The 24,180-nt window shown below is 39.0% G+C and overlaps 1 protein-coding gene across 1 annotated transcript; it reads left to right on the top strand.

Annotated features, from left to right (window-relative positions):
- Positions 1-909: 909 nt before the first annotated feature.
- RRAGC (Ras related GTP binding C) lies at positions 910-20,901 on the top strand. The gene is made up of 7 exons (XM_016157366.2): positions 910-1,252; positions 2,936-3,139; positions 4,109-4,308; positions 6,863-6,977; positions 7,946-8,088; positions 9,817-9,965; positions 13,781-20,901. The coding sequence occupies exons 1-7, from the start codon at positions 1,016-1,018 to the stop codon at positions 13,930-13,932; spliced, it is 1,200 nt and encodes a 399-aa protein (XP_016012852.2). The 5' UTR covers positions 910-1,015; the 3' UTR covers positions 13,933-20,901.
- Positions 20,902-24,180: the final 3,279 nt, after the last annotated feature.

Raw genomic sequence — 24,180 nt, 5'->3', positions numbered from 1 at the left:
GTTTGCTTTCATTATTCATTCCTTTGGTCTCTGATTTCAGGGAGCTCATAGACAATGCAATGTTCTATGGCGGGGGGGCGGCGGGGGATGAAATTACTGGAGTAGTTTGACTACGTGGGTAAGGGAGAAGTTAAGTCCTGTTGAGTTTGAAGAGGTAGCAGTATCCACTGCCAGTGACTTGCTGAAGAAAGAGATGATTTTCTACTTGCTAGAACGAACTGTATCGCACTCATGACTCTGCCTTGAGGTTTTGCCCTCACTTTTGCTGGCTCCTCCATACCTTTGTATTTCCCAGCCATATCCATCTATATCCATCCATCTTGACCTGGCCCAGACACCAGCTCCTTCTACTTTCTCAGCCTCCCAACTCCCGAGCATTTTTACCTGTACCTTTGACCTTCCCATTCCACATTTCGTATCGAGGCTACTTACGCAGAGGTCCGCTATCTATTAATCTTCGAACAACTGGAGAGTAGGCAGGGTCCGGGTGGTCCTAGTTTTGTGCTCCTTGTGCCCCAGGACTTTTCAGGCATCAATAAACGGTGGTCTGGGCGAGTGCAATTGGGGGAGGACAATCAATCCTCCCAAATGCCGAGAGAGCATCTCCCGTTGCGATGGCCTCCGGAACTCCGCAGAAGGCAGGAGAGCGGTGAGAAACAATGCGCGTGGCTGGGCAGGTCCTAGATGCGGGCTCCGGCGGAGGGCAGAGGGCTCGGCCTGGCGGGGCCACCCTCCTCGTGACTCCTCCTCCCCCCTCCTCGGCTCGGAGTCAGGTGATTCCGGACACGTGATGGGCACCACCTACCCTGCTGCTCCTGAGTGGCAGCTTGAGCGGCCAATGAGAGGCTTGGGCCTCGGAGCGGAGCCAATGAGAGCCAGACTCTGGGGGGCGGGCCGCACAGCGGTGGCGGCTGCCGGGGGAGGCGGCGGCGGAGGCGAACTGGGGAGGCGGCGGCCTGGCTTGGCCTGGCCTGGCCTGGCCTGTCAGGGCGCGGGTGACCGCGGCTCGAGCACCATGTCCCTGCAGTACGGGGCGGAGGAGACGCCCCTCGCCGGCAGTTATGGCGCGGCGGATTCATTCCCAAAGGACTTCGGCTACGGCGTGGAGGAGGAGGAAGAGGAGGCGGCAGCCGCGGGCGGCGGGGTTGGGGCGGGGGCCGGCGGAGGCTGTGGCCCGGGGGGTGCTGACAGCTCCAAGCCTAGGATCCTGCTCATGGGGCTCCGGCGCAGCGGCAAGTCCTCCATCCAGAAGGTGAGTGGAGCCGCGCCGCGTCCCCCGGCCCTCTCCGGGGGCTCGGGTGGCCGCGGGGTGGGGGAGGCCCCCGAAGAGGGCGGCGGCCACGGCTGGCGGGCTGGTTTGTCCCACCGCGCTTTCTCTTCTCCTCTGGGGAGCAGAGCCCGAGGCGCGGCTGGCGCCAGGACCCCGACCTCTAAGTCCACGCCCAAGTCAGCTGAGGCCAAGTGGGTCCCTGAAGGCGAAACTGGCTGGCGGGAGGCAGGTGCCCGTGGCACCGCCCGGGATCTGCGCCTCCTGGGACCCAGCCCCGTGCCTTTTACGAAACCGAGACCTACTCCCCAGTTCTAACTTGGAGAACTTCACGGACTCCCTCTCTTGCCCATTTTTGTTTGTTCCGCTCTCTTCAGGTGACCTGAGTTTGCAGGGCTTCCAGGTGAGTCCCAGGAAGCAGCATCAGAAAGAGTCGTGACTAAGTCACTGGCCGTTTGGATGCTTGTTATTGTTACTAGTATGAAAGAGACTTTACTGTAACATTATTGGGAATTGGGTTTTATTATTCCACCTATTTTAGTATTTGTGGCCTGGCTAGTGTAACCCTGGTGATGTTCCTGCCTGTGTGTGGTTACAGAAATCTGAGACCCTGAGAGTATTTGCAGACATAGGTCAGTCCCTTTGCTTTCACTTGGCGTTTGAAGACCAAATGTAGAGCTTTTTAGTAAGGAGAGAATAGAGATTGATCTCTTCCATCAGCCATGCCCCCTTACAGAGTGAGCTGGCCATAAAACGTCAGATACCTGCTCTTTTGCCCTTTCCACTGGGTTGCAAAGGTCTATCCAAAATAAACCTCTGTGTGGTATTTTGTAGACACGATGTTTCTGAAAAGTAGCCTTCTTCCGATTTTACTGGATTAGTGTGTTTTATTTATCTTACTTTTCACCTTTAGACCAAAATCTGGGTACATTTATGATAGGTTTTTAGCAAACTGATTTTTTTTTCACTTATTACTCATTGACTAAATCTTATCAGTAACTGTCCATTTTTCTTTTGACCCAACTTTTGACTAAGAGACAGTGAGAGGAAATTTACTTTTGTTACAGTTGTATGGATTGTGATTATTGGGATTATTAACGATCGTCTTTATCATTTCTTTTCTTACGGGAGCTAGCTTTTCTCTGTCTATTCCCAATTCCACCCCTCCCCCCACCATATCAGTTTCTACTTGGTATAATTACTGTCTTTGTTTTATTTCTTCCACAAGACTGCAAACTCAGTGAGGGTAGGGTCCAGTCAGTTTCATTTCTGATTATTCTTTAGAACCTAATGTAGGCAATCCAAAAAATTTTCAATGAACAAAACTTCTTAAAGTTTAGCTATAAGTTTCATAATCTTTAAGCAGATTTTGGCAGAATTAGTACAATTTAACAACAAAAATCAACCGAGATGGGAGTGCTACTCCTAGTACTGAATACGCTGCAGCGAAAATAGAAGTTTCAGCTCCAAAATAGGCTGAATGGAAAGTAAATTGGTGTCTTGTGTTTTGTCAGTAGGATAGTGACCACCAATGGATATACCACTCATTTTTTATCTCTCAACATTTTTGCTGTGGGATCAGATTCTTTAAATTATGTTAATTAAGGGTAGCATTTTGAACTTTATTAAGTCGAACAGTTAATAAAATTGTCTCCTTTATTTTAACAGGTCGTATTTCATAAAATGTCACCCAATGAGACCCTCTTTTTGGAAAGTACCAACAAGATTTATAAAGATGACATTTCCAATAGCTCCTTTGTGAATTTCCAAATATGGGATTTTCCTGGGCAAATGGACTTTTTTGACCCAACTTTTGACTACGAGATGATCTTCAGGGGAACAGGGGCATTGATATATGTCATCGATGCACAGGTAGTTAGGAATTATGTTTACTTTACTTTTCTGGTGACAAAAGATGTAGAAACAAAGTGGAGTTGGTTATCTTTTTTGTCATGTCCTTCTTTCAGCTTATTTGTTTGCCAGTAGATTCCCTAGCAGTATAAGAGATGTAGGGGTGCTTTGGGAGCAGGCATGCTGTTGTGCAGGTACAGAATAGCAGATGAATAGGAGATATGAGGTATATCCTTGAGTTCTAGTTAATGAGCAGCTTTCCACTGTTATTTGTTAATAGAAGATATTGTTGTACTTTATTAACTATTACAATAATGATGTAATTCACTGAAAAGATCTCATCAGTTCCTATAATCGGAGGAATATGAAAACTGAGTCAGTAAATATTAAAGTGAATAGTTTCCTTAATTGTCCAAATGAAGTTTAGCTCAACAAGCATTTATTAAGGGCCTAGCAAGTGGTAAGACACTCAGATGAATGGGGACATGTTCCTATCCTTAAGAAGCTTACTTTTTATAAGCTTAAACATTAGTTAGGAATGCTTTCTGAGTGACATGCTCTGTAATGGGTGCTTTCACATAGCCAATTGAATTTATTCTTCACAATACTGTGGGGTAGGTACCTCACAGTTTTACAGATGAGTAAACTGAGATCACAGTTTAAGCAACCTGCTTAAAGTCACACATCTAATAAATGGCAGAGCTGGGATTACTTAAAAGGAATTCTATTGGGAAGAAATATCCATTTTTTTTTCTTTCCTTATTGGTATCAAAAATTGCAAGCACTGACTTTGTATTCGAATTTTTTATCTTGAGAAATTAAAGACTATTTAGTGGTATAAGTTAATATATTTGAATGTTTGAGTATTTATGAATAATTAGGATAATATATTTTCTGTGGTTGGGGAAAGAGGTGGTTTGAGGCTTTCTTAACTCATTACTTGACTTTTATAAGATTTCTTTTTAAAAGCTATTTTGTTCTGACTTACAGGATGACTACATGGAGGCTTTAACAAGACTTCACATTACTGTTTCTAAAGCCTACAAAGTTAACCCAGACATGAATTTTGAGGTTTTTATTCACAAAGTTGATGGTCTATCTGATGATCACAAAATAGAAACACAGAGGGACATTCATCAAAGGGCCAATGATGACCTTGCAGATGCTGGGCTAGAAAAACTCCACCTTAGGTAACAACATCTGTTTTTGATATGGAAGCCCTGAAAAATGTGTAAATGTATTCCCATCTCTGTCATTACAAACATATAGTTTTCTGTTACTGGTATGCCTTTCCCAAATCTATAATGTTTTCTATCTCTTCTTTGTTGAGTTCAAGAAGTTTGGGAAGCCTGATGTTATTGAGAAGTTTACTTTCCCCCTTTTTTGCATTTTCCTGGAGGTTGAAGTCGTGTGAAGTGTTTCTGGTGGTGCTTTTACAAATTCATCCCAAGAGACTGGAGTCAGGCTCTTTCCTCATGGCTTAAAACTTCTTGGTTTCATCATTTTTTTTTTTCCTTCTTGCCTTAGTTCAAGGACTCTCTGTCACTTCTGCTGTAGAATTCTGTAGCCTGAGTTTTTAGTGCTTCTCTCAGTATGAAGAGCCTTTTAAAGAGGATAAACATTCAAGTCTGGACTCTAATGTATCTTGTTTTTTTAAAAAAAATGCTTTATGCTTTTATGAAGCTGAAGTTTGAGTTAGGTGGGTTTATCCTATAAATCTGCTGAGGGCTGCTATTAAGTTTAAAGAACTGCTGATTTGTTAAGTAAATACTATTAAGGAAATATGAAAGATCACCTACTAGATAGGATTGATGATTTGCGTACTGGCATTTTAAAAGTGTGTGAGGAATATATCCTATATCTTATTTATTTGTTTGTTTATTTATTTTGCTGTTATAGGTAGAAACGAGTAATAAAAAGTACCCAAGAAAACGTTCTTTTAATGATATAAACAGCTTAAAGGGGAAGCAGGGGAGAGAGACAAGTATAGCTATTTCCTTATCCCTGGTCGGTTACGATGACTTCCTTATAGGCTCAAGCCAACCCCCGTCCCTGCCCATAATATTCCTTAGGGTCTCACGTTCCAAGGTCTTTCAGTTATTTTTCTGGGAAATCATGTAGAACAGTTTCATTGATCCCTGGTTTGCCTGGATTAAAATTAAAAAATGTTTATAAGTAATGTATGTTTAAAAAAATTCAGCAGTATTTGTAAGAGAAAGTGAAAGTACCTCTCCATGAAACTCCTCAATCATATTTTTTGGGAATACACTATTAAGAATGCTTTTTAAGATATGATTGTCTTGTGTTCCCCACCACCCATGAGAATCCTTCTAATCCTCTACGCCATGTTTGTGTCCCTTTCCAGGGCATCCTACTCTAGTGGTACACACCATCTCTTTCCCAGGTTTTTATAGGGCCCTAGGCCTTGTTAACCTCAGTAAAATTTTGCATCAAGTTTTTAATAATTACTAGCAGTCCTGTGGAAGAGGCTCCATTCAAATTTTGCTTTCCAGAAACTCAGCTTGCTAAAATGCTCTGCTTACCATGTCCCTATCCACCTCCAAGCTCCACTGTCCCTGCAGGACCTTCTTAACATGGCTAAACTTTTCGCATAAAGGAAACACTAGAATATTCCTTAGTCCCTAGTACCTTTGGTGTCATCCTGGCCTCACCTATTCCATTGCTCTCATTTCTAGAGTAGAACCCCATCTTGCATAGGGTTAAGTTCTTAGGTCAACTCCTTGGAAGTATCTTTAAATTACCTGTGAAGTGTGGTCTACACAGTTCTGTGTTCCTGACTTTATAATGTATAATTATAAATGTGTCACGGCTACAACTATGTAATGAAGAGTATATTCCCTGAGTGAAAAAGCAGGTAGAATTGTCCACACTCTTTAAATTATTAAAGGCCTATCTCTCCTCCGCCCACACACACATACCCCATAAGGGTTTTGTTAAATCTACAGATACTACTTTTCCACAGTAAATCTTTTTGGGCCACCAGATTCCTGTCCCATTCTCTATAGGGCCCCAGCTCCCATTCTTCTTTATGTTACTTATATAAATTCTAATCACTAGTTGTATTAATTTGTTTATGCAACAAATATTTATTAGCACTGTTCAGGACAGTGGGCTTGCAGCTGTAAGCCAAGACCTACAAAGTCTGTCCTTGTGGAGCTTACATTCTGATGAATGAGGCAGCTCAAAAGCACTTATAAATAAATGTATAGTGTAATTTTAAGTACTTACCAACGTTATAAAGAAAAATGAGGGGAAAGAGGTACAAAGCATTGGATACAGGGGTACTATATTAGGTAGGGGGGTCAGGAAAGAACTTCCTGAGGTGACATTTTGGTAGCGATCTGAATTATATGCTTATTTACTAAATGTCACCTATCTCCTCTGAGTTTTCTTTTGGTTTTTGTTATGGACTTAAGAAACCAAGCTTTTTGGATCAAATTGCAAAGACTTAGGTGAATATTCAAGTTTCTGCACCTGAAAATGCTTTCCTGGGTACTACCTCAATTGCCCTCTTTAAGTGCAATAAAGGGATGGATAGCTTACAAAAGCCAGATAGGGACACAGCAGTTGTCATCTTGAATGATAGAATGGTGGACAAGATAAATAGGCTTTATTTAAACTTAACTGAAATCAGCTGGTAAGAAATTTAAAATTTTGTGTATTATAATTGTCCCCAAGCTTAAGATATTTTTCAGATATTAATCAAACTGTGTTGTTTTTCAGCTTTTATTTGACTAGTATCTATGACCATTCAATATTTGAAGCCTTTAGTAAGGTGGTGCAGAAACTCATTCCACAACTGCCGACCTTGGAAAACCTATTAAATATTTTTATATCAGTAAGTGAGCTATTTAATTCACTATAGTTTTGGTTCTATTTTTATTGAATATATTATCAAATTCTTCAAAAAATGTCTCAAATTTGTCTGAACCGAGTTTAAAAACTAAATGTTACATACTTAATATGTAAAATAATAACATTAAACATGGCTTGAGTTATTTTCTGAATTCTTTCCTTAGTACTCACCCTTTTGTCTTAAAATGAACTGATGAAAATTTCTTCATGCTTTCTAAATTAAAAATAATCTTTATGATATCTGTTTCCTGAAGGAAGTAGTAATACCTGGAAAGGACTGGGTTTGGGGGATTTGACTCAGTTTAATCTCTGCCTTATTGGAGGTCACATTGAAAAATTGGTCTTTTCCTTTCCTTGCTAACTGTAATCTTAGTATCATATTTCACATTCTTGTATTTTGAGGATTCAGCTTAGTAAAAAAGGATATCCATCCAATAAGTTTAGCATTTGGTCATTATATTTTCTAAACATTACTTTGAAGGACTCAATGTATAGTAATCTGTATTTTTTTGGGTTATGCTAGTTGTTGACATCAAACAAATTCTTTAATGTTTTGCGAATTGTCCTGTAAAGTCCTTCTGGTAGCAAGGTCATTCAAATCAGAGATTGATTATTATAACAAGAAAATGGTATTGAAAATGTAACATGGCTTGATGTTTGGAGGATTTTTTTGGTTAATATTTTCGGTGCTGTCTTAGAAAATAATTCATTTAAGCGAAGAGGAAGAAATAACAAATTCGACCTATGCAATTATGTCAGTAAATCAAAACAATTTCATTTTTATTCTTTGGAATAATGGTGTCTCAACTAAGTATTTTTTGGTTATTTTGGTACGAGGTTGTATAATTAAAAATGCTCTTGGGTGTTCATCAGTAATTCAAGATCTTAGATAAGTTATAAAATGTGATTCATAAAGAAAACTGAACACTTTTCCAATTTTGTTTTTCTAAGAATTCAGGTATTGAAAAAGCTTTTCTCTTCGATGTTGTTAGCAAAATCTACATTGCAACAGACAGTTCTCCTGTGGATATGCAATCTTATGAACTTTGCTGTGACATGATTGATGTTGTAATTGATGTGTCTTGTATATATGGGTAAGTTATATGTATATTTATGCATGATCTCAGGTGGAAAACTTCCAGTTTGATTTGTTAAGGGGATTCATTTCTGAGGCTGCTAGCAAGTACTGTCTGAAGTGGACTTGTTCTGACTATAGCGCTTCAATTTGGAGCACGATTTCTCTGCAGGTGTGCTGCTGGACTTTTTCAGAGAAGATGGATAAGAACATGAGTGTGACTAGTGCCAGACTTAGGCATCCCTGAAGGTTTCTCCCACCATTACTTGGGGGGTTTGCACCATGTCTTCTCACTTTTCACTTCAGAAAACTGGATTAATTTATTTAAAACATTCCGAGTAATAAAGTACTGGTTTCTTATTTAACATCAGGCTTTGTGGAATGAGGAATCCTTAATTTTTCAGAGAGCTAAGTAACAAGGAAATTGGATGTCAGGACTTATACATTTGGAAATTTGATTCATACATCTGATTTTCCAAAATAAATTTCTAAAATGTAAACTCTTTCTTTATGTAAATTCACCAAACTACATAACAGAAATTTATAAAAGTGTAAATTCTATAAAATGTCGTTTTATAGATTAGCCCAGAGGATGATTGAAAACTTTGGGGAATTACTGATATTTCGAAAGCCAGTTACCTCTTGCCTTTGATAGCCGTTATTCCCCTAATATGTTAACATCAGCACTCACAAAGCATTTACTGATGCTCTGACATCACCTTTACTGTTTGAGACCTGTGTCCTTTATCTGTTGTTGTTCTCTGTTTCACCTACTTAATTCCTCTTTCATCTCTGTTTCTACCCTTCACCTTTGTCTCTCTGCCTAATTTGTCAGTGTCTTTCTCCAGCAGCCTCTGAGTAGAATGCATTTGTTTCACCTGTTCATGTCTACTCCTGTCTGCCATTTCTATTTTTCACTTTTGTGATTACATGCTTTCCTCCGTTTTAATTCTTTTCATAATGAAAATGAGCTGTTGTCGGTTTATTATATCTTTCAGTAAAGTTTCATGTTTGCATTCCTGATTTTAAAAATGGATGAATAGATTATTTGCTTTTTCTTTAAAATAAATCAAAATTTTATAAACCAAATTTTATAAATAAAAGAATCAAGTGTACTTGTAAACTTTATTTTCAATATAAAGTACATTGTATATATTATGAAGTATATTATTGAAAGAAAATATCCATTTTATTCTTAACACAATCTATGCATGCGTTATTTGGTGTGCTTTATTATAGTTTAATTTGCTTCTTGACCGTTGATTTATATTTTTTGAAGGAGGATTACATATAATAATTCTAGAATGACAGTTGTAGTTTAGTGAATGAAAGCTTTCAGGCCCTGTAAGACTCACTTTGTAAGCACCAGGATTCAACAATATCTTTGACAGATTGTATTTATTTTAATTTTTTTCATACTCTTTTCACTAATGGCAGTTTTTGTATTTAGGTCCTTCTTTATTTGTAGACTGAGTCAGTATAGATTGGTATGAGGGAAGATTGGAGCCCGCTGTATTTCATACATTTTAAGTAAACAAGATGAAGGTGTGAATGCATGGAGTGCTGCATCGAAGTCTGGGAATTCTATCTAAATGAGAACTTCTGTTCCACTGTATTTAAGCCAGTATTCTTCCATCTCAAATGACATTCAGAAAACTGGGTGCAAAGACTTGTCATTGTGCAAATTAAATGTGACAGAATATGTAGTTGGGAACACTGTAATGAATAATACTTTCTTTTAAAACAGGTTAAAGGAAGATGGCAGTGGAAGTGCTTATGACAAAGAGTCTATGGCAATTATCAAGCTGAATAATACGACTGTCCTTTATTTAAAGGAAGTGACTAAATTTTTGGCACTGGTCTGCATTCTTAGGGAAGAAAGTTTTGAACGAAAAGGTAATGGCATTTTATGTTAAGTTCTTGTCCTAATTTCTTAGGTTCTTGAAAACGAGAAAATAATAGTATAGTGCTAGACAATTAAAAGCTCAACTACATTTGTCACCTTTTCATATATAGTCAGGCTTTCTTCTTTCTTCTTTTGATTTTATATTTTAAAACAAGTTTTTTTATTCTAGTCTCTCTTATTTAGAATCCTTTCATTACTACCTGCAGTTTGGCTTCCACCTGAACCAGTTTACTGAGATGATTCTTTTGAAGGTCACCAGGTTACTTTCTTGCTGTATTCAGTGGCCATTTCTCATTCTGTAGCCTCTTTAGCCTTCTGGAGCATGTGATCTTGTCTGTTCCTCCTTTCTTGAAGCTTTCTTCTCTCTTTCCTTCCCTAACATTTAATTCTCTGGGTTATTTTATGTGTTTGTTTCTCTGATCACCTCTCCTCTTTCTTCTATTTTCCTTTTTTTCGGTTCTGAATGTTCTTCAGAGCCAAATCTTTCTCTACATTTCTTCTTCTCCAGGTCAGCTCATCCAAGCCATGGCTTCAGTTAATCTTCTCTTTGTGATTGATTGAAAAATTCACATCTCTAGCTCTGACGTAGGCCTATATTTCTGTCCCATGTTTGGAGCTGTTATTAAGATGTCTACACTTAAATATTTGATCGTTATTTTGTTCATGATGTCAAAAACTGATGAATATTTTCCCCTTAGTTTCATGGCCCTCTTGGCCACCCTACTTCTCTTGTTAGGACATTTTTCTGGCATCCAAGCATAGATATCTTGTAGTTAGGTAATCATATGGTGATATTGCTGAAAGCGTGATATTGCTGATAGGAGGGCATTCAGTGTTCTCCTTTTTCTGTTCTTTTCCTGTATTGTTTACATTGACTTTTCATCAAATCTTATTGTTTGTTTCTTGGGTTTCCTTTTTATTTCCATTGTCAGTGTCTTCAGGCTTGTGGTCCTGCAGTGACTTCCTACTTGAGGTTATACATTCTATATATGTATTAGTATGTATCATCTTTTATTCTAAAGGTAGAGTAGATTTCAGAAAATTACTTTTATCATGTTATTTAATTACTTACGGATATATAATAGCTCCCTATTGTTCACTGCAGCAAGTCCCTGCTTTTCTGTGTGAGAGTTTAATATTAATATTAAATGAATTATTATTTCATTAAGTTAATATTAATGAATTCAGATATGCAAAACATTTTGGATAAAACAAAAATATTTGTATTCCTTTTACATTAAGAACTAAAACCTGACAAATATATATCCTCTGTGTCTTTGATTGAAAACCCCTCCTTTGCACTGTTTTGAATGTAGTGTTTTATTCCATGAATGATTTATTCTTTTACTTTACATCTATTCTCAAATAGTAGAGAGTATTGTATATCTTTGTATAAATAATGTAAAAATGTAGTCTCTTCTGCAACTTGCTTGTTCCTCTTCATTCAAGATTATTTTTGAGATTTATTCATATTGATAACATGTAGCTCTAGTTCATTCATTTTTCCCTGCCACACTATATTTTATGGGTTGAATATACCACAATTTATTTTCTTGTTGCTGGACATTTAGATTATTTTTAAGATTAAAAATAGTTTTTCAACAGATGCTCGTGAACAAGTTGCCTTTACACATGTGGAGAATTTCTCTGGGTATGTACTTAGGAGTGGAATTTATAGAGGACATAGCATATTTATTAGACATTGCTCTCCAGTGTGGGTTTACCATTTGCTCCCGTGGCAGTATCGTGTGAGAGTTCTTATCATCATGTCCTTGATAATGATTGATATTGTTAGACTGTTTAGTTATTGTCAGTCTAGTAGATGTGAAATGATATCTCACTTGGTTCTAATTTTTACTTTTACTAGTTAGAGCAAGCGTCTTTTTCATGGCAGTTAACCTTTTTATCCCTAATCAGGTGTCTTCTTTGGTAATTTACCTCTCTGTAAACCTTTGTCTTTTCTGTACTGATCTTTTTTGTTCTTTATCTTTTCTGTAATTCTTAGGAGTTCTTTATTTTTCTCTATGCTGATGTTTAAAAAAAATTTAAAAACTGTTAGTTATGGAAATTTCTAGATACATGCAAAAGTAGACCAGCACAGTGACTCTTCGTATACTCATTTTCCCGCGTCAGTAATCATGTACATATGGTCAGTCTTGTTTTCTGTATATCTTTACCCCAACTAAATTATTATTTTTTACTCTTATTGTGAAAACTGTCAAACATGTAAAAAAAAGGTAGAGAAAATTATATAGTGAACCTTTTCTAATCTGTCACCCAGATTCAGTATCATCAAAATTATAACCAGTCTTATTTTATTTCTATACTTTTTTTCCTACTAGATTATTTTGAAGCAAATCTCTGACATCAAATCCTTTTGTCTTTGTAGATTTCAAAAGATAGCTCTAAGGGATAGTACTTTTTCTCAAATGTAACAGTGTTACCATTAATAAGTATAAACTAATTCACGATTTTATAATATCATCAAATATTAGGCCAGTGTTCAACTTTCCCTGTCAGTTTTATTTTACTATTTGCACAGAAGTCAATTTTAATGTAGTAAACTTCTTTTACAGGTTTTTTCCCCCCTGTGAGTCTAAAGGACCTCTTAATTTCACTCTAACTTGAGAATTGATTCCCAATATTTTCTACCAAGAATACCCTGCCCCTGTCTCCAGTCAGACTAGTTTCTTCCCAGTCTTCCACCTGTGCTGTGTTCTCATTGCCTGCTCCCTGCTGCTTTTTATAATCTTGCTTCTCCTTCCTGCCTAATCAAATCTTTCCCGTTTCCCCAAAGTTCTGCCTCATCTCTAAAGCTTTAATTGGCTGCTTTTGTCCTGCACTTGGCTTTCCCTCCTTTGGACTTCTTCTACACATGTAGTAGGTTTGACACCAGATTGTTTTAATTTGTTTCTTGTTTATTGTCTTTATGTTCCAATATCCTCAAGGGCAAGGTGCTTTCCTTTCTGCTCTGCTGTTCTTAGCACTGACTTCTATTCTTAAGGTTCAGAATGGCTCCAGGAGCACCAGCCATTTGATTCATATTCTAGACATTAAGGAGGAACAGGGGTGAGGAAAGAATACCCTGTTCCTTTTTAAGGAGACCTCACAGGTCCCACATACTTTCACTCATCTCAGTGGCCATATTGGTCATCTGGCCATGCATAACTGCAGGGAAGGATGGGAAATGTAAAATTTCAGCCAAGCACCAGTGTGCTCATCCAAAATTGGGGTTCCATTTCTGAGGAAAAAGGGGGAAGTTGATATTTAGTAAGCAGCTAGCCATTTCTGTCACAAAATAGAACCTTTTGTTTGACCAAAATCTTAATTAGAAGCCAGTTCATGAAACAGATGAAGGCGCTACCTTGAAGAGAGGGTACAGAGTGCCTGGGATTCTGTCTGATGAGCCTCTCTGGTACCTCTCAAACCTCAGAGCTCTACTGAGCAGTTTACCAAACTTATACTGGCTGTCCTTCAGCTCTTCATTGGCTGCCCCAAAGATGTGTAAAAGGAAAAGTTTGTTGTTTCAAAAAGCATTTACTTTCATTTTAGATTTCATTGTAACTTTTCTTAGCAAATTTATCTTCCTAATTACTTTATTTAACCTTTGCATTCCCAAGCCCTGGAGGTAACCAGTGTTAACAATTTAAGCACATGCTCTTACCTTGTTTCCAGCATAGAGAATTCTTTAGTTGGATGTATGTTTTTAAGTATATATTGATTTTTTTTTTCTGTCACCAAATGTTTCCTAGTAGATAATTTCACAGTTGATATTCAGGAGGCCTGATCTTTTTTTCTCTTGCAGGTTTAATAGACTACAACTTCCATTGTTTCCGAAAAGCTATTCATGAGGTTTTTGAGGTGGGTGTGACTTCTCACAGGGGCTGTGGTCACCAGACCAGCGCACCCAGCCTGAAAGCATTGACACACAACGGCACACCACGAAATGCCATCTAGCCTGAATTCCAGTGGTCGGGGCTCTGTGCCAGCTTACTGTTCTCTCCAGGGTCAGATGCCACGTGCTACAGGACATGGGAGTTGCCGCTTGTGGGAAATCTGGTACCTGTCCCACTAGAGACAAGGGGTAAAGGTTCTCATTCGGATGAAAACCCCTTCAAACAGTGGTGTACAACTGAAGCTACTATTTCTTTTTTTTATTTTATTTTATTTTAATGGCAAAAAGGAATGCTAGAGACAACAGAACTCATGTGTTTCTCCTTTTGGGGTCCTACTTTAAGTAGTTGGGATATTTTGGACCTGGAGATAACACCACTTACCCATCTTTACCAGGGAATGTTGCCATCATTTACCAGTTGAAAATAATAGAAAGAACTGAGTTTTTATATGCTTCACTTAGGTTTTCATTTGAGTAGTCTCTAAAAATCCTGCCTTGCTTAAGTTCTAACACCGCCTGTCAGATTCCAGTTTTGGACATTGCATATCTAAGACCTTTCAAATGCATTTGCTTGCTAACTCAGAAGACTCATGGTCTGACTGCAGCAAAGGACATTCCTGTTAACTGAAGAAATGAGAAAATTTTATGCTGCATCAGGTCAAGGGCAAGGGTCAACAGTGGCTACATTTGTTCTTGGAAGTATTGAGGAAAAAAATTTTAAAAAACAGAAGAAAATTTTTGCACATGTGTTTTGGGTACCAGACATCTGGGTTCTTCCTCCTGCATAAAGTAAATGATCATGATTATTGTAGCAAAGGGAATTGAAAAAAAATTGTTTCCCCCGCAATCTCCTCCTCCTAGGGGAGGAACTCATTATGTCATTGAAATATTTAACTCATTTTTCTTTAAACTTGATACCAGCCGTAACATACTTATTATTCTAAGCTGTCCAGATTCTTTAAGTACTGCTGTTTTTGTTGGCCATGAGTGACCTGAAGGCACTGGTGGACTGTCCGCCGGGAGTTCGAGAGAGCACATGTCACTACACGTGTGTTGTTTAAACGTACTGCATCTCCAGTATTCTGACACCAAGTGTCAACTGTGGTACTTTTTTCACCTAGGATATTAATTGATAATTGTTTCTTTTCGTTGATGGTTGATACCCTTTCCATTGATTTAAACATACACATTATTTTTACTCCACATGCCCAGTAGTCATATTCCAAAGCCACTGGACCACTTGAGTACATAAGTGCCACTGTTTAATGAAATATGTATATTCAGGTCTGTAAACCTAACAGTGTGACTTGGAGTGCTTTTTACAGATGACTCTGACTGCTGAGTATTTACACGGACCATGGTGATATCCAAAAGAAAAATGCTTTTATATTTATAGATTATTTCATCAAACTATATAAAATGGGTATCAATAAATGTATTTACACCAAAATCAAGGGTTTTTTTTGCCTAAGATATGAGAGGGTGGGGTGATGGGACATTGGGTTATCTCACTCCGTCATTTTATCATCCATTTTCTTTCTTTTGCTGTTTCATGTCATTAATGTGCTTATGTTTCAGGATTTCAGGTTCTGTCCTGATGCAGGAGTTTCATGCCTTGTGTCCAGACATGTCTTTGGGCCCATTTTCCCTTGGGGTATAAGGTCTAACTAGGCCCAGGTGAAAATGTTTTTTGGTTATGCTATTTCATACTAACAAATCTCACTCATAGTGGGGAATGTCCAGGGCCTGGCATAGTAGATGTATTATATCCAAGCTAGGAAGGGATAAGGAGATGAATTAAGAAGAATACCATATAAAAAATTTGTATTGATTCCAGCTTGTTCATTTCTTCCAGTTTCTGAGATACTCATTATTGACCCTTAAATGTCAGTTAAATCAATGTTTATATAGATGCTTCTATAGTTAGGGTGGGCCTAAACTGATTGGAGTAAAGTATACATTTGTTTATGGAAGGGAGTGGGGAGGTAAAGGTTGAAAGATCTTTAATTTCATGAGTGGGCTACTTTAGAAGTTCAGTTATTAGACTCCTAAATGGAAATCACAGAAACATTAAAAAAAATAGTGTCAAATCCTGTACCAGTTTTCACGTTACAGAAGCTGAAGCCCTGGGGGTTAAACAGCCTTGTCTAGGGTTATAAATGGGGTATGACTGTATAACAAGTTCAAACCAGGTTACTGTTGAGGATGGCAGGAATGCCATTAATAGCAATGTCAGCACAATAGCTATAAAGTGTACTGTCCTGGGTAAAAACAAAGGTGGCCAACCTTGTCCTAGATCTAGTTAGTGGCCAGGTGAGATCTGTTCACCAGATCTGGCAGCCCAGTGTGGTTTGCCTTTATCTTCGGCCTCAGGCTCCCATTGGTTAAATGGAGGTAATGCCTCAAGATGAGTGTAACATGCCATGTGGGTGCCCAAGAAATATTTTTTCCCACTACTATGGAAAATTAGAAATTTATATGGTGTTCTACTTAATTCATCAGGGAGTGTTTAAGGAGAAAATGGTGAAATAGAAATAAAGTGACTGAAGAAAGGCAACGACTCAGGAAAAGGGAAATGGAAGAGTCATTAAATTGTTAAGGTTTCGCTTGATATGTCTTGTATCCTGATGGATATTTTATCTGTACCAGGCTACCTCAGAGAGAGCTGGGAAAGATGGTGAAATATAACCTTTAAAATCTTCTGCAGCAAGGTATTTTAGCTGTTTGACACACCACTACCTCTCCCATTCACACATTCATGTATCTACACATATACATATGCACACATATACACAAGCAAATGATGATTTCCCAATGTAGGATGCTAAAGGTGTTTGTGAGCTGCTTTAATTTACCTGCTACATTTTGAGTTCTGTGCTTATACAGAAAAACAATTTTAAAGATAAAATTTCAGTAGTTAACTTTGTGGTTGAGGAAAGCAATGTGTGTGATTTGTAGACTTGTTAAGGTTTTTTTGTTCTGTTTTTTTTTTAAAAATGCTGAAAGTGCTTCCAGTTACATCCAAAAGAAATTAGTGAATATCATTATTGTTTTCCATTTTAGTAATTCAACTTTAAACACCTCCATTTTCTCCTAGAGACCCTAAAAGAACATAGTTTTTAAAAGAGAACTTAGGCACAAGATGTTGGGCATAGCTGGAATGTATTTCTGTTAATATAGCATCTTCCCTGAACTGCTCCTACAGAGTTGAGAGATTGTGGACGTAAAGAGCATCCAGGAAGGACATGAAGGGATAGCAACTACCACCAGTTATTTTAGGTGGTTTATATGTATTACCTTATATGTAATATATGTAATCTTCACAATACTTTGTGGAGTAGGTGTGTGTTCTTATTTTGTAGATGTGGAAATAGTCATAGAGAAGCTCAATTGTGAGTGGTGGAGTTGGATTCTACGTAGTTCGATTCTAGAACCTGTGTCTTTAAACTACTGCTTGGTGTTATTCTCCTAGTAGAGAAGGAGGATTTACTCATGGGGTGTGTTGCAGAAAACAAATTCAATGGTTAAACTTTAGAACCAGCATCCCGTAGTCTGTTGAGTCTGTTGGAGATTTACTATATGCAGTCAAATATTAAAGGTTCTTAGAAGACCTGAAATAGAGCAGTTTTTTTTCCCTTGGTTTATATCCCATATTCCTAAGTTTATGTGACCCTTTATGAAAAGTTTATTCAAGAAGCATGTAAGTATACTGAAGGGCACTTTACTGAAACATTGTCAGTAGGATTGGAAATATGATTTTTGTTCTATTTTCAAGTGTATTAATAATACAGGCTTCTGCGAACTGGTTGTAATTATAAAGCTTGTGTATTTTCACAATTGAGCTTAGTAGCTCATGCTGATCTTTCAGCCTGGAATCCGCTTTCCTCGGCCTGTAGAAATTCTATTACCTTACTAGCTTAGCGTAAATGCCGTATCCTCCATGAAAGCCCCCTGATCATTTTCTTGCCCCACCTCTGCTCCCCTCCCTGCACCTTGCCACAACAGGTCTATTTTCTTCTTGATTCTTGGAGACTTGCTTAGTACCTGCCCTTGTAGGTAGTGGTGGCAGAGGCATATCTTGCTGCTCTGGTATTTCCTCAATATTTCATGTTGAAGAAAACCCGTGCTCACTTAAATCGTCTTGCATTTCAGCTTTGATGTGAAGTCAGAGGTACCTCTGGTTTGGGCAGTAGCTTGTCTAGCTTTTCACCCGTGTTAGCTGTGGTGTCCAATTTTATTTTTTTAGTGTTTGTCCTCTAGGTGGCGATGTTGTATTATTTAAACACAGCTTCTAGCTTTCTGGTATCTGCATCTTTGCTCTGAAAGTTTAAATTGCCTGTATCACCCAAGGTACACCTAACTTAGAGATATAAAGAATGACTGACTTTATTTCCCCTGCCATAATATTAAGGGTTTATTCGAGACAATTTATTGGAAGGGGATTGGTTTACAATTTTCTGTTTTTGTATGTGCTATCAGCTTTTTAACAAGGTTAGGTAGGATGCATAAGATCATTTGCTTCATTGATTATGAGTTTCAAAGGGGCCTGAAGACTGCTCTATCCACAATCCTATAGCAGGCAGAACTACTTGCTTCCACTACTTGCCATTTGTTGTAGATTTATGTGCTCTTAATGCTCCCATGGAAGGAAATGCCACATATTTGAGTTAAAATATCTTTCATCACTTTCCTTTGCTTCAAATAAGGTCTGCTGTAACCATTCACACTTGAGAGTTACAGAACTACCACAGAAAAGGCCGTAGCCCATTATGCTCCAGTGGATGCTTGTTTTTCTTTCTTCTCAACCCGTATCATCTCTCCCTAGTCCTCAGCTGTGACTTTGTTCTGCAAAGAAATTTTAAAGTAAAGATACGACAGTGCACCTTCAGAACCATTTAGAATATAATTGAGAAAATTGCAAAAGGACAGTTACAGTGAGGAATTGAGCGGAAGGCACCTAGCTGCCCCCTCCCCCAGCTTCGAAGCCTGTTCTGGCCGGCGTGTTGCTCTGAGAGTGCTGCAGCTTCCACTTCAAGATCCTCCACTTTAAAAAGCATCTTTTGAGCTAACGTGATCAAATAATGAGAAGGCGTCGGGCAGACAGTTAACTTGGTTTAATGCAACCTAACCTGCAGAACAGACAAGCTTGGGCTATAAAAATGGAATATTAGTCTTCTAGAATGTTCTGTTTGCTAGTTTTTGTTTTGTTTTTAAAAGGGATTCTGGTACACTCATTTTGGTAGTTGTAAATATTCTTTCTTTTGTTTCCATGTCCTCCTGTCTCTATTCAAAAAGGCATGCAAACTTCATGTTCCAATTAATAACTGGGCTGAGAATGGCATGTTAATTTATTTGGGCAGAGTAGACCTATCTTATTCTGAAAAAGCAGTGCTGGAACTCCCTGTACTGGGGCCTTGTCCCTGTCCCAGAAAAGGCATTGGCTGTACAACTTTGGGATATAAACAGAGGAGCAGTCTCATAGCCCTACTGACCATTTCCCTAGTACCTGTCTTGACTTTGGAAATAGAGCTGTTTGCTATTTCCATGCTTGGAGGATGCCATTTTGCTATACTGTAGCTCTTCCTGGTTAGATGTCTAAGACTGAAGGTTCTTTGGAGGTCCGTTTCCTTAGTACATGACCTCTGTGGCAGTATATTGAAAGAAATGGGATAATTGAGAAAGGCAGGTGATTTGGCAAAAAGGAACTCATTTAGGTGTCAGAGGTCACTGGTTCTCAGTGGACATGCTCCCTGGACAACTAGCGTGATTAAGCTGGTTGGAGGGGAAGAAGGTTGAGCTGAAGATTGAGCTAGCACACTGAGGGGGCAGGGCAGAACTTCGACAAGGCTATGGTCAATCAGTGGAAGGAGGATAGCTGGGAAAGAAGTCAGAATGATCCTTGTGATGAGAAGAAAACCAGGTAGACTGAAATGTGAGGTGCAGCACAGAGGCCTGAAAGATGAAAAATAGAGACCTTGATTTTTGCCTAGGAGTATTGGTGACCTTTGAAGACCTCCAGATGAAATCTGGGCCACTTTATACTTCTCTAGGCCCTTGACTCTCCCAATGTATTCTTAAATCCCTAAATTATTTATTCTTAATTTCTTTTAGGCCCAAGATAATGGTTGTAGAAGTGCTTATTTAAGTGGTATTCTTTTTCATTTTACCCCAGGCCAGACTCTTACCACATTTTATGTCAGTTCTTACAGGAGTCTCAGCTTGTCTCTTAGATTCTCTTCATTTTCAAAAGCTGGATTAGCCCATAATAATAATAATAGTAATATTTTTGTTATGATAATTATTAGCATGAGTGTTATGATATTTGAGTGCTTACAGCTTTCCAGCCCTTGTGCTTAGAGCTTTACTTCTGCCTTCTCACGTAATTCACCCAGTGTCATTAGGTTGGAGCTACTGCTGTGGTCCATTTTACAGATGAGAAAACAGACACAGAGAAGCTAAGGAACTGGCATGAATGTATTGCTAATTATTGGCAGAGCTTACACTTGTCCTATCTGCCTTATGCCAGAGCAAAGGTTTGTCGTCTTGGTAGTAGCAGAGCTCCTTAGGGGGTGAGTCTGCAAAAGGAGGAAGGATAATGGCTACCTGGGGACTCTAAACAGCTTGCTCCAGAACTCTTTGAGAGTATCTGTAGACACCCATTGTGGCAGAGGCCAGATCCCCGTTCACCAGATGAGTGTCGTCCTCTTCTTGGGCACAGGGATAACATTTCCAGCCTCCCTTGCGATTAGGATGGTTATATTAAGTTTTGGCCAATAGACTATGAGTGAAAGTAATGTGCACCACTTCCAGGCCTAGCCCCTAAAATCCTCTCATATGTGATCCTCCATGGGTGACCTTTTTTCCTGCCACCAGATCACTGCCCATGAGCACAGCAATACCGTTGCAAATGCAGAGCCTTGACATGGAGGAAAGCTGGATTCCTGGGTCACATTGTGGAAGGCTCATCTGCTGACCAGAAACACTTGCACTGGACCATTACATAAGCAGTGAATAAATGTCTGTGATGTGCAGTCTTTGGGATTATGGGCTTTATTTGTTATTAACAGCTGATGTCATCCTAACGTACACCTATACACTATGTGGGTCGTGGTTCTTGCCTAGGAGCTCAGGCAGGTAGGGAGTGAGAAAGGAAATCTCTGGAAAGAAGCTTTTGTGGCCAGTTGCAGAATGCTAATAATGTTTTTCAGGCCAAGGCGATTATGATTACAGAACTTGAAGTCTGGGGTTTGCTGGATACTCTTCAGGGCAAACTTTTAATGCAAAGAGTTCTCTGTGTGACCCTAGGAGTTAATGAACGGGCTCCAGGGGTTTTGAGAGCTCCCGAATTAGTGTGTAAAATTACACATGGCAACTGAACAGAGGGAACTTGGTCTTTCTCTATATTCTCCAAGGGGTCTGCATCCAAAAAAGTGAAGAGCTAGTTGTGAATCTGAACACAAACCACACAGGAAGCATATTTAGAAATGAAAAACTCAACTTAGCTGAATGTGCTAGATTTCACATTTTTTTCTTGTGGTTTCCAGTTCTCCCCTTTGTAGATATAAAAACTATAAAAGAGCTTTTCTTGAAACCAGTACATTAGTATATGATACACAGTAACAGTGAGCAAGTAAAATTGGGTGAGGAAAGTCATGAATATAAAACATGCCTGTCTTGTGGTCAAGTAGCACATTAGCCAGTGGTCTTAGGAAGCAAAGTTAGCCTAGCTCATGGTTTACCATCTGGCCTGCCAGCTTCCTTTTCTCTGTGTGTCAGAAGTGTCATCCTTCATGTCCCTTGGAGCGCTCTCCTCTAACAAGCCTTTCCTGCTCCTGCTTTTCCCTTCTTGATCTCACTTTTTAAAAAGACTCCTGGCCCATACTCCGGCCCATCTCATCTTTTTTTAATCTACAGGTATAATGAAATCCTGTGAGGGTCATCACTAGGCCCAGGCAGGGTATGTGCATTTTGTATCTGCCAGGGGTGCTCAAAACAGGCCTGGCCTCACACTGCACACCCAGTACCTACTTTGCTATGCTGGGGAATAATGGGGAAAATGCAAACAGTAGGACTGGGAGATACAGCTTCTGACCAGTTAAAATTTCTTAGGAGCCAAGATGTCTGGGTTTGCCTTGGGTGACCAACATCTACTGGTTGTCTGCTCTAGGCTAGGGTCCAAGCTGGCTGCTAGGTGTCTACTAGGTGAAAGTCTCAGTTCTTGGTTCTGGGGATCTCCCAGAGAATAAGATTGCAAAGTTCTTGCCATTATCGTGGTGATTGAATTTTATTCTGACAAAAGTTAAGTTGTAGATGGAGGAAAACGGAGGCTCAGAGAAGTGAAATGGCGTGCCCTAAATTATAGAGCTGTTGAGTGTCCATCTTCAGACTGTAAGTCCCAAGGCCTTGTCAACACACAAAGAGGGTAGGGAGGGGAGATGTGAAAGATGTTAGAGGCAATTTAACAAAGAGTTCTATTGTCTTTTTTTTAAACATATGAAAAGCCTTATGTCAAAATGTACTATACACAAAACAGAAACTAGGAAAACTGTCTGCTAATGGGTAATACAGTTAATATTCTTGATCCGATTTTACAAATCAGTAACAAACACACCCCAAAATAAATGAAGAGAAAATATCAGTGTGTGACACGTACAAGTAGAAGAGGTCAACAAGCGTGAAAAATCATAAAACCTCATAAGTAATAAAAGAAATGCAAATTAACAATGGATTTTCCTTTTTTTTTTAATTGAATGGGCATCTTTCCCCAAAAGATGATACTCCACGTTGCTGAGTACAAGAACAGTATCTTACATGTTTTAGCAATTAATTGTAGGATGTTTTTAAACTGATTGATTTGTGTACCTCTTTAAAATGACAGATTCGAAGTCTCTTTTTATACCTTTTTAACAGTGACTTCCAGTTTTTCTGCAATGAATGTTTATTTTTATTTTTTTACCATTAACAATATACATATTTACTCATTTTAAAGAATCTTAATTGAAGGAAAAATGAGGAGGGGATGTTTATTGGTTTTCTTTTCCTCCCCTCTTTAATACCTCCCCACCCCCACTTCCACCCGTGACTTATGGATGTTGCATTTCCCCTTAAGAACTGGATCTCTGAAGGCGGGGCATCTCCTTCCAAGTGCTTGCAGCGTGCACCTGGCCCCCAGGGTATGGTCCGTGGCTCTACCTGGGGTGCAAACCAGGTCCTTCTGTGTGTAAAGCGGATGTGCTAACCACTACACTATGGAGCCACCCTATTTCATTGGTTTTTAGCATGCAGTAGAGCATGGTCCTAGATTCAGCAGAGGGGAACCACATTTTTTGTCTGCTGTTTTCATTGTGTGTAATCACCCTTTTTTTATGCACCCTTTCCTGGCCCCTTCTGTGGTTCTCTGCCCAGAGCCTGATCATCAAGTCTCTAATTCTCTGAGCACAGTCTGTGCAGTTGCTATTGTTGTTATGTCGAATGCTTTTATAGTAGTGCGTCTCAACCTTGGCTGTACTCTAGAACCACCTGGGGTACTATTAAATAATAGTGACGCCAGGTCCATCCGCAACCAATTAAATAAGGCTGTCCCCATGTCACTTAATGTCAGTTAGTGTTGTTGAGGACCACTGGCCTGTAGGCTGGATCTAACTACATCTAGGTATTTTGTGTACTCAGTCCTCGGTCCTGTGACATAATACATAGGTTTGTTGAACTGAGTCAAAACAAGTTTGGTCTACTAGCTCCTCAAGCACAGAGAATTCTGATTTTGCCACTTTTTTTTTTTTTTTGGATGTGTCAGAGTCATACAAGAGGTATCAAATATGTATTTGTTAATACACTGGTCTATTTTCTTCTAAATTTCTGGATTGTGGTAGCTCAATGTATCTGTAGTTAGTACCAGGCTTTTTGTGAAAATTTCACAGAAAGATGGATTCTGATTCAGTTGGTTAAACAAATAGATTGTATTGTACTATTTGACAGAAGCAATAGTTGGCCACCATAGGGTAAGTACTGTATTTATTCACCTCTGGCACTTGGTAGGGTATCCAATAAGTAGAGAATGAATGAGTGAGTGAGCGAATAAGTGCATGAATGACAAGATTGAAGCCAGTTCTGTACAATGTAACTAGATACTTGTCTCTTATAAAGGTCTCGTTACTTCAACTACTACCTGTTTTACCTTTCACCACTAAATTTTGATTTTAGACTTAAGTTGAATATCACTGTTTCGGTGGTGTTTTACCCAAAAACAACTTGCGAGTACTACATAATCTTCAAAGTAAACTAAATTATGGGCTAGGATATGTTCAAGAACA

This window comes from Rousettus aegyptiacus, unplaced genomic scaffold (genome assembly GCF_014176215.1).
Source record: "Rousettus aegyptiacus isolate mRouAeg1 unplaced genomic scaffold, mRouAeg1.p scaffold_m13_p_1, whole genome shotgun sequence".
NCBI lineage: Eukaryota > Metazoa > Chordata > Mammalia > Chiroptera > Pteropodidae > Rousettus > Rousettus aegyptiacus.
This window is presented reverse-complemented; position numbering and strand designations above follow the sequence as displayed.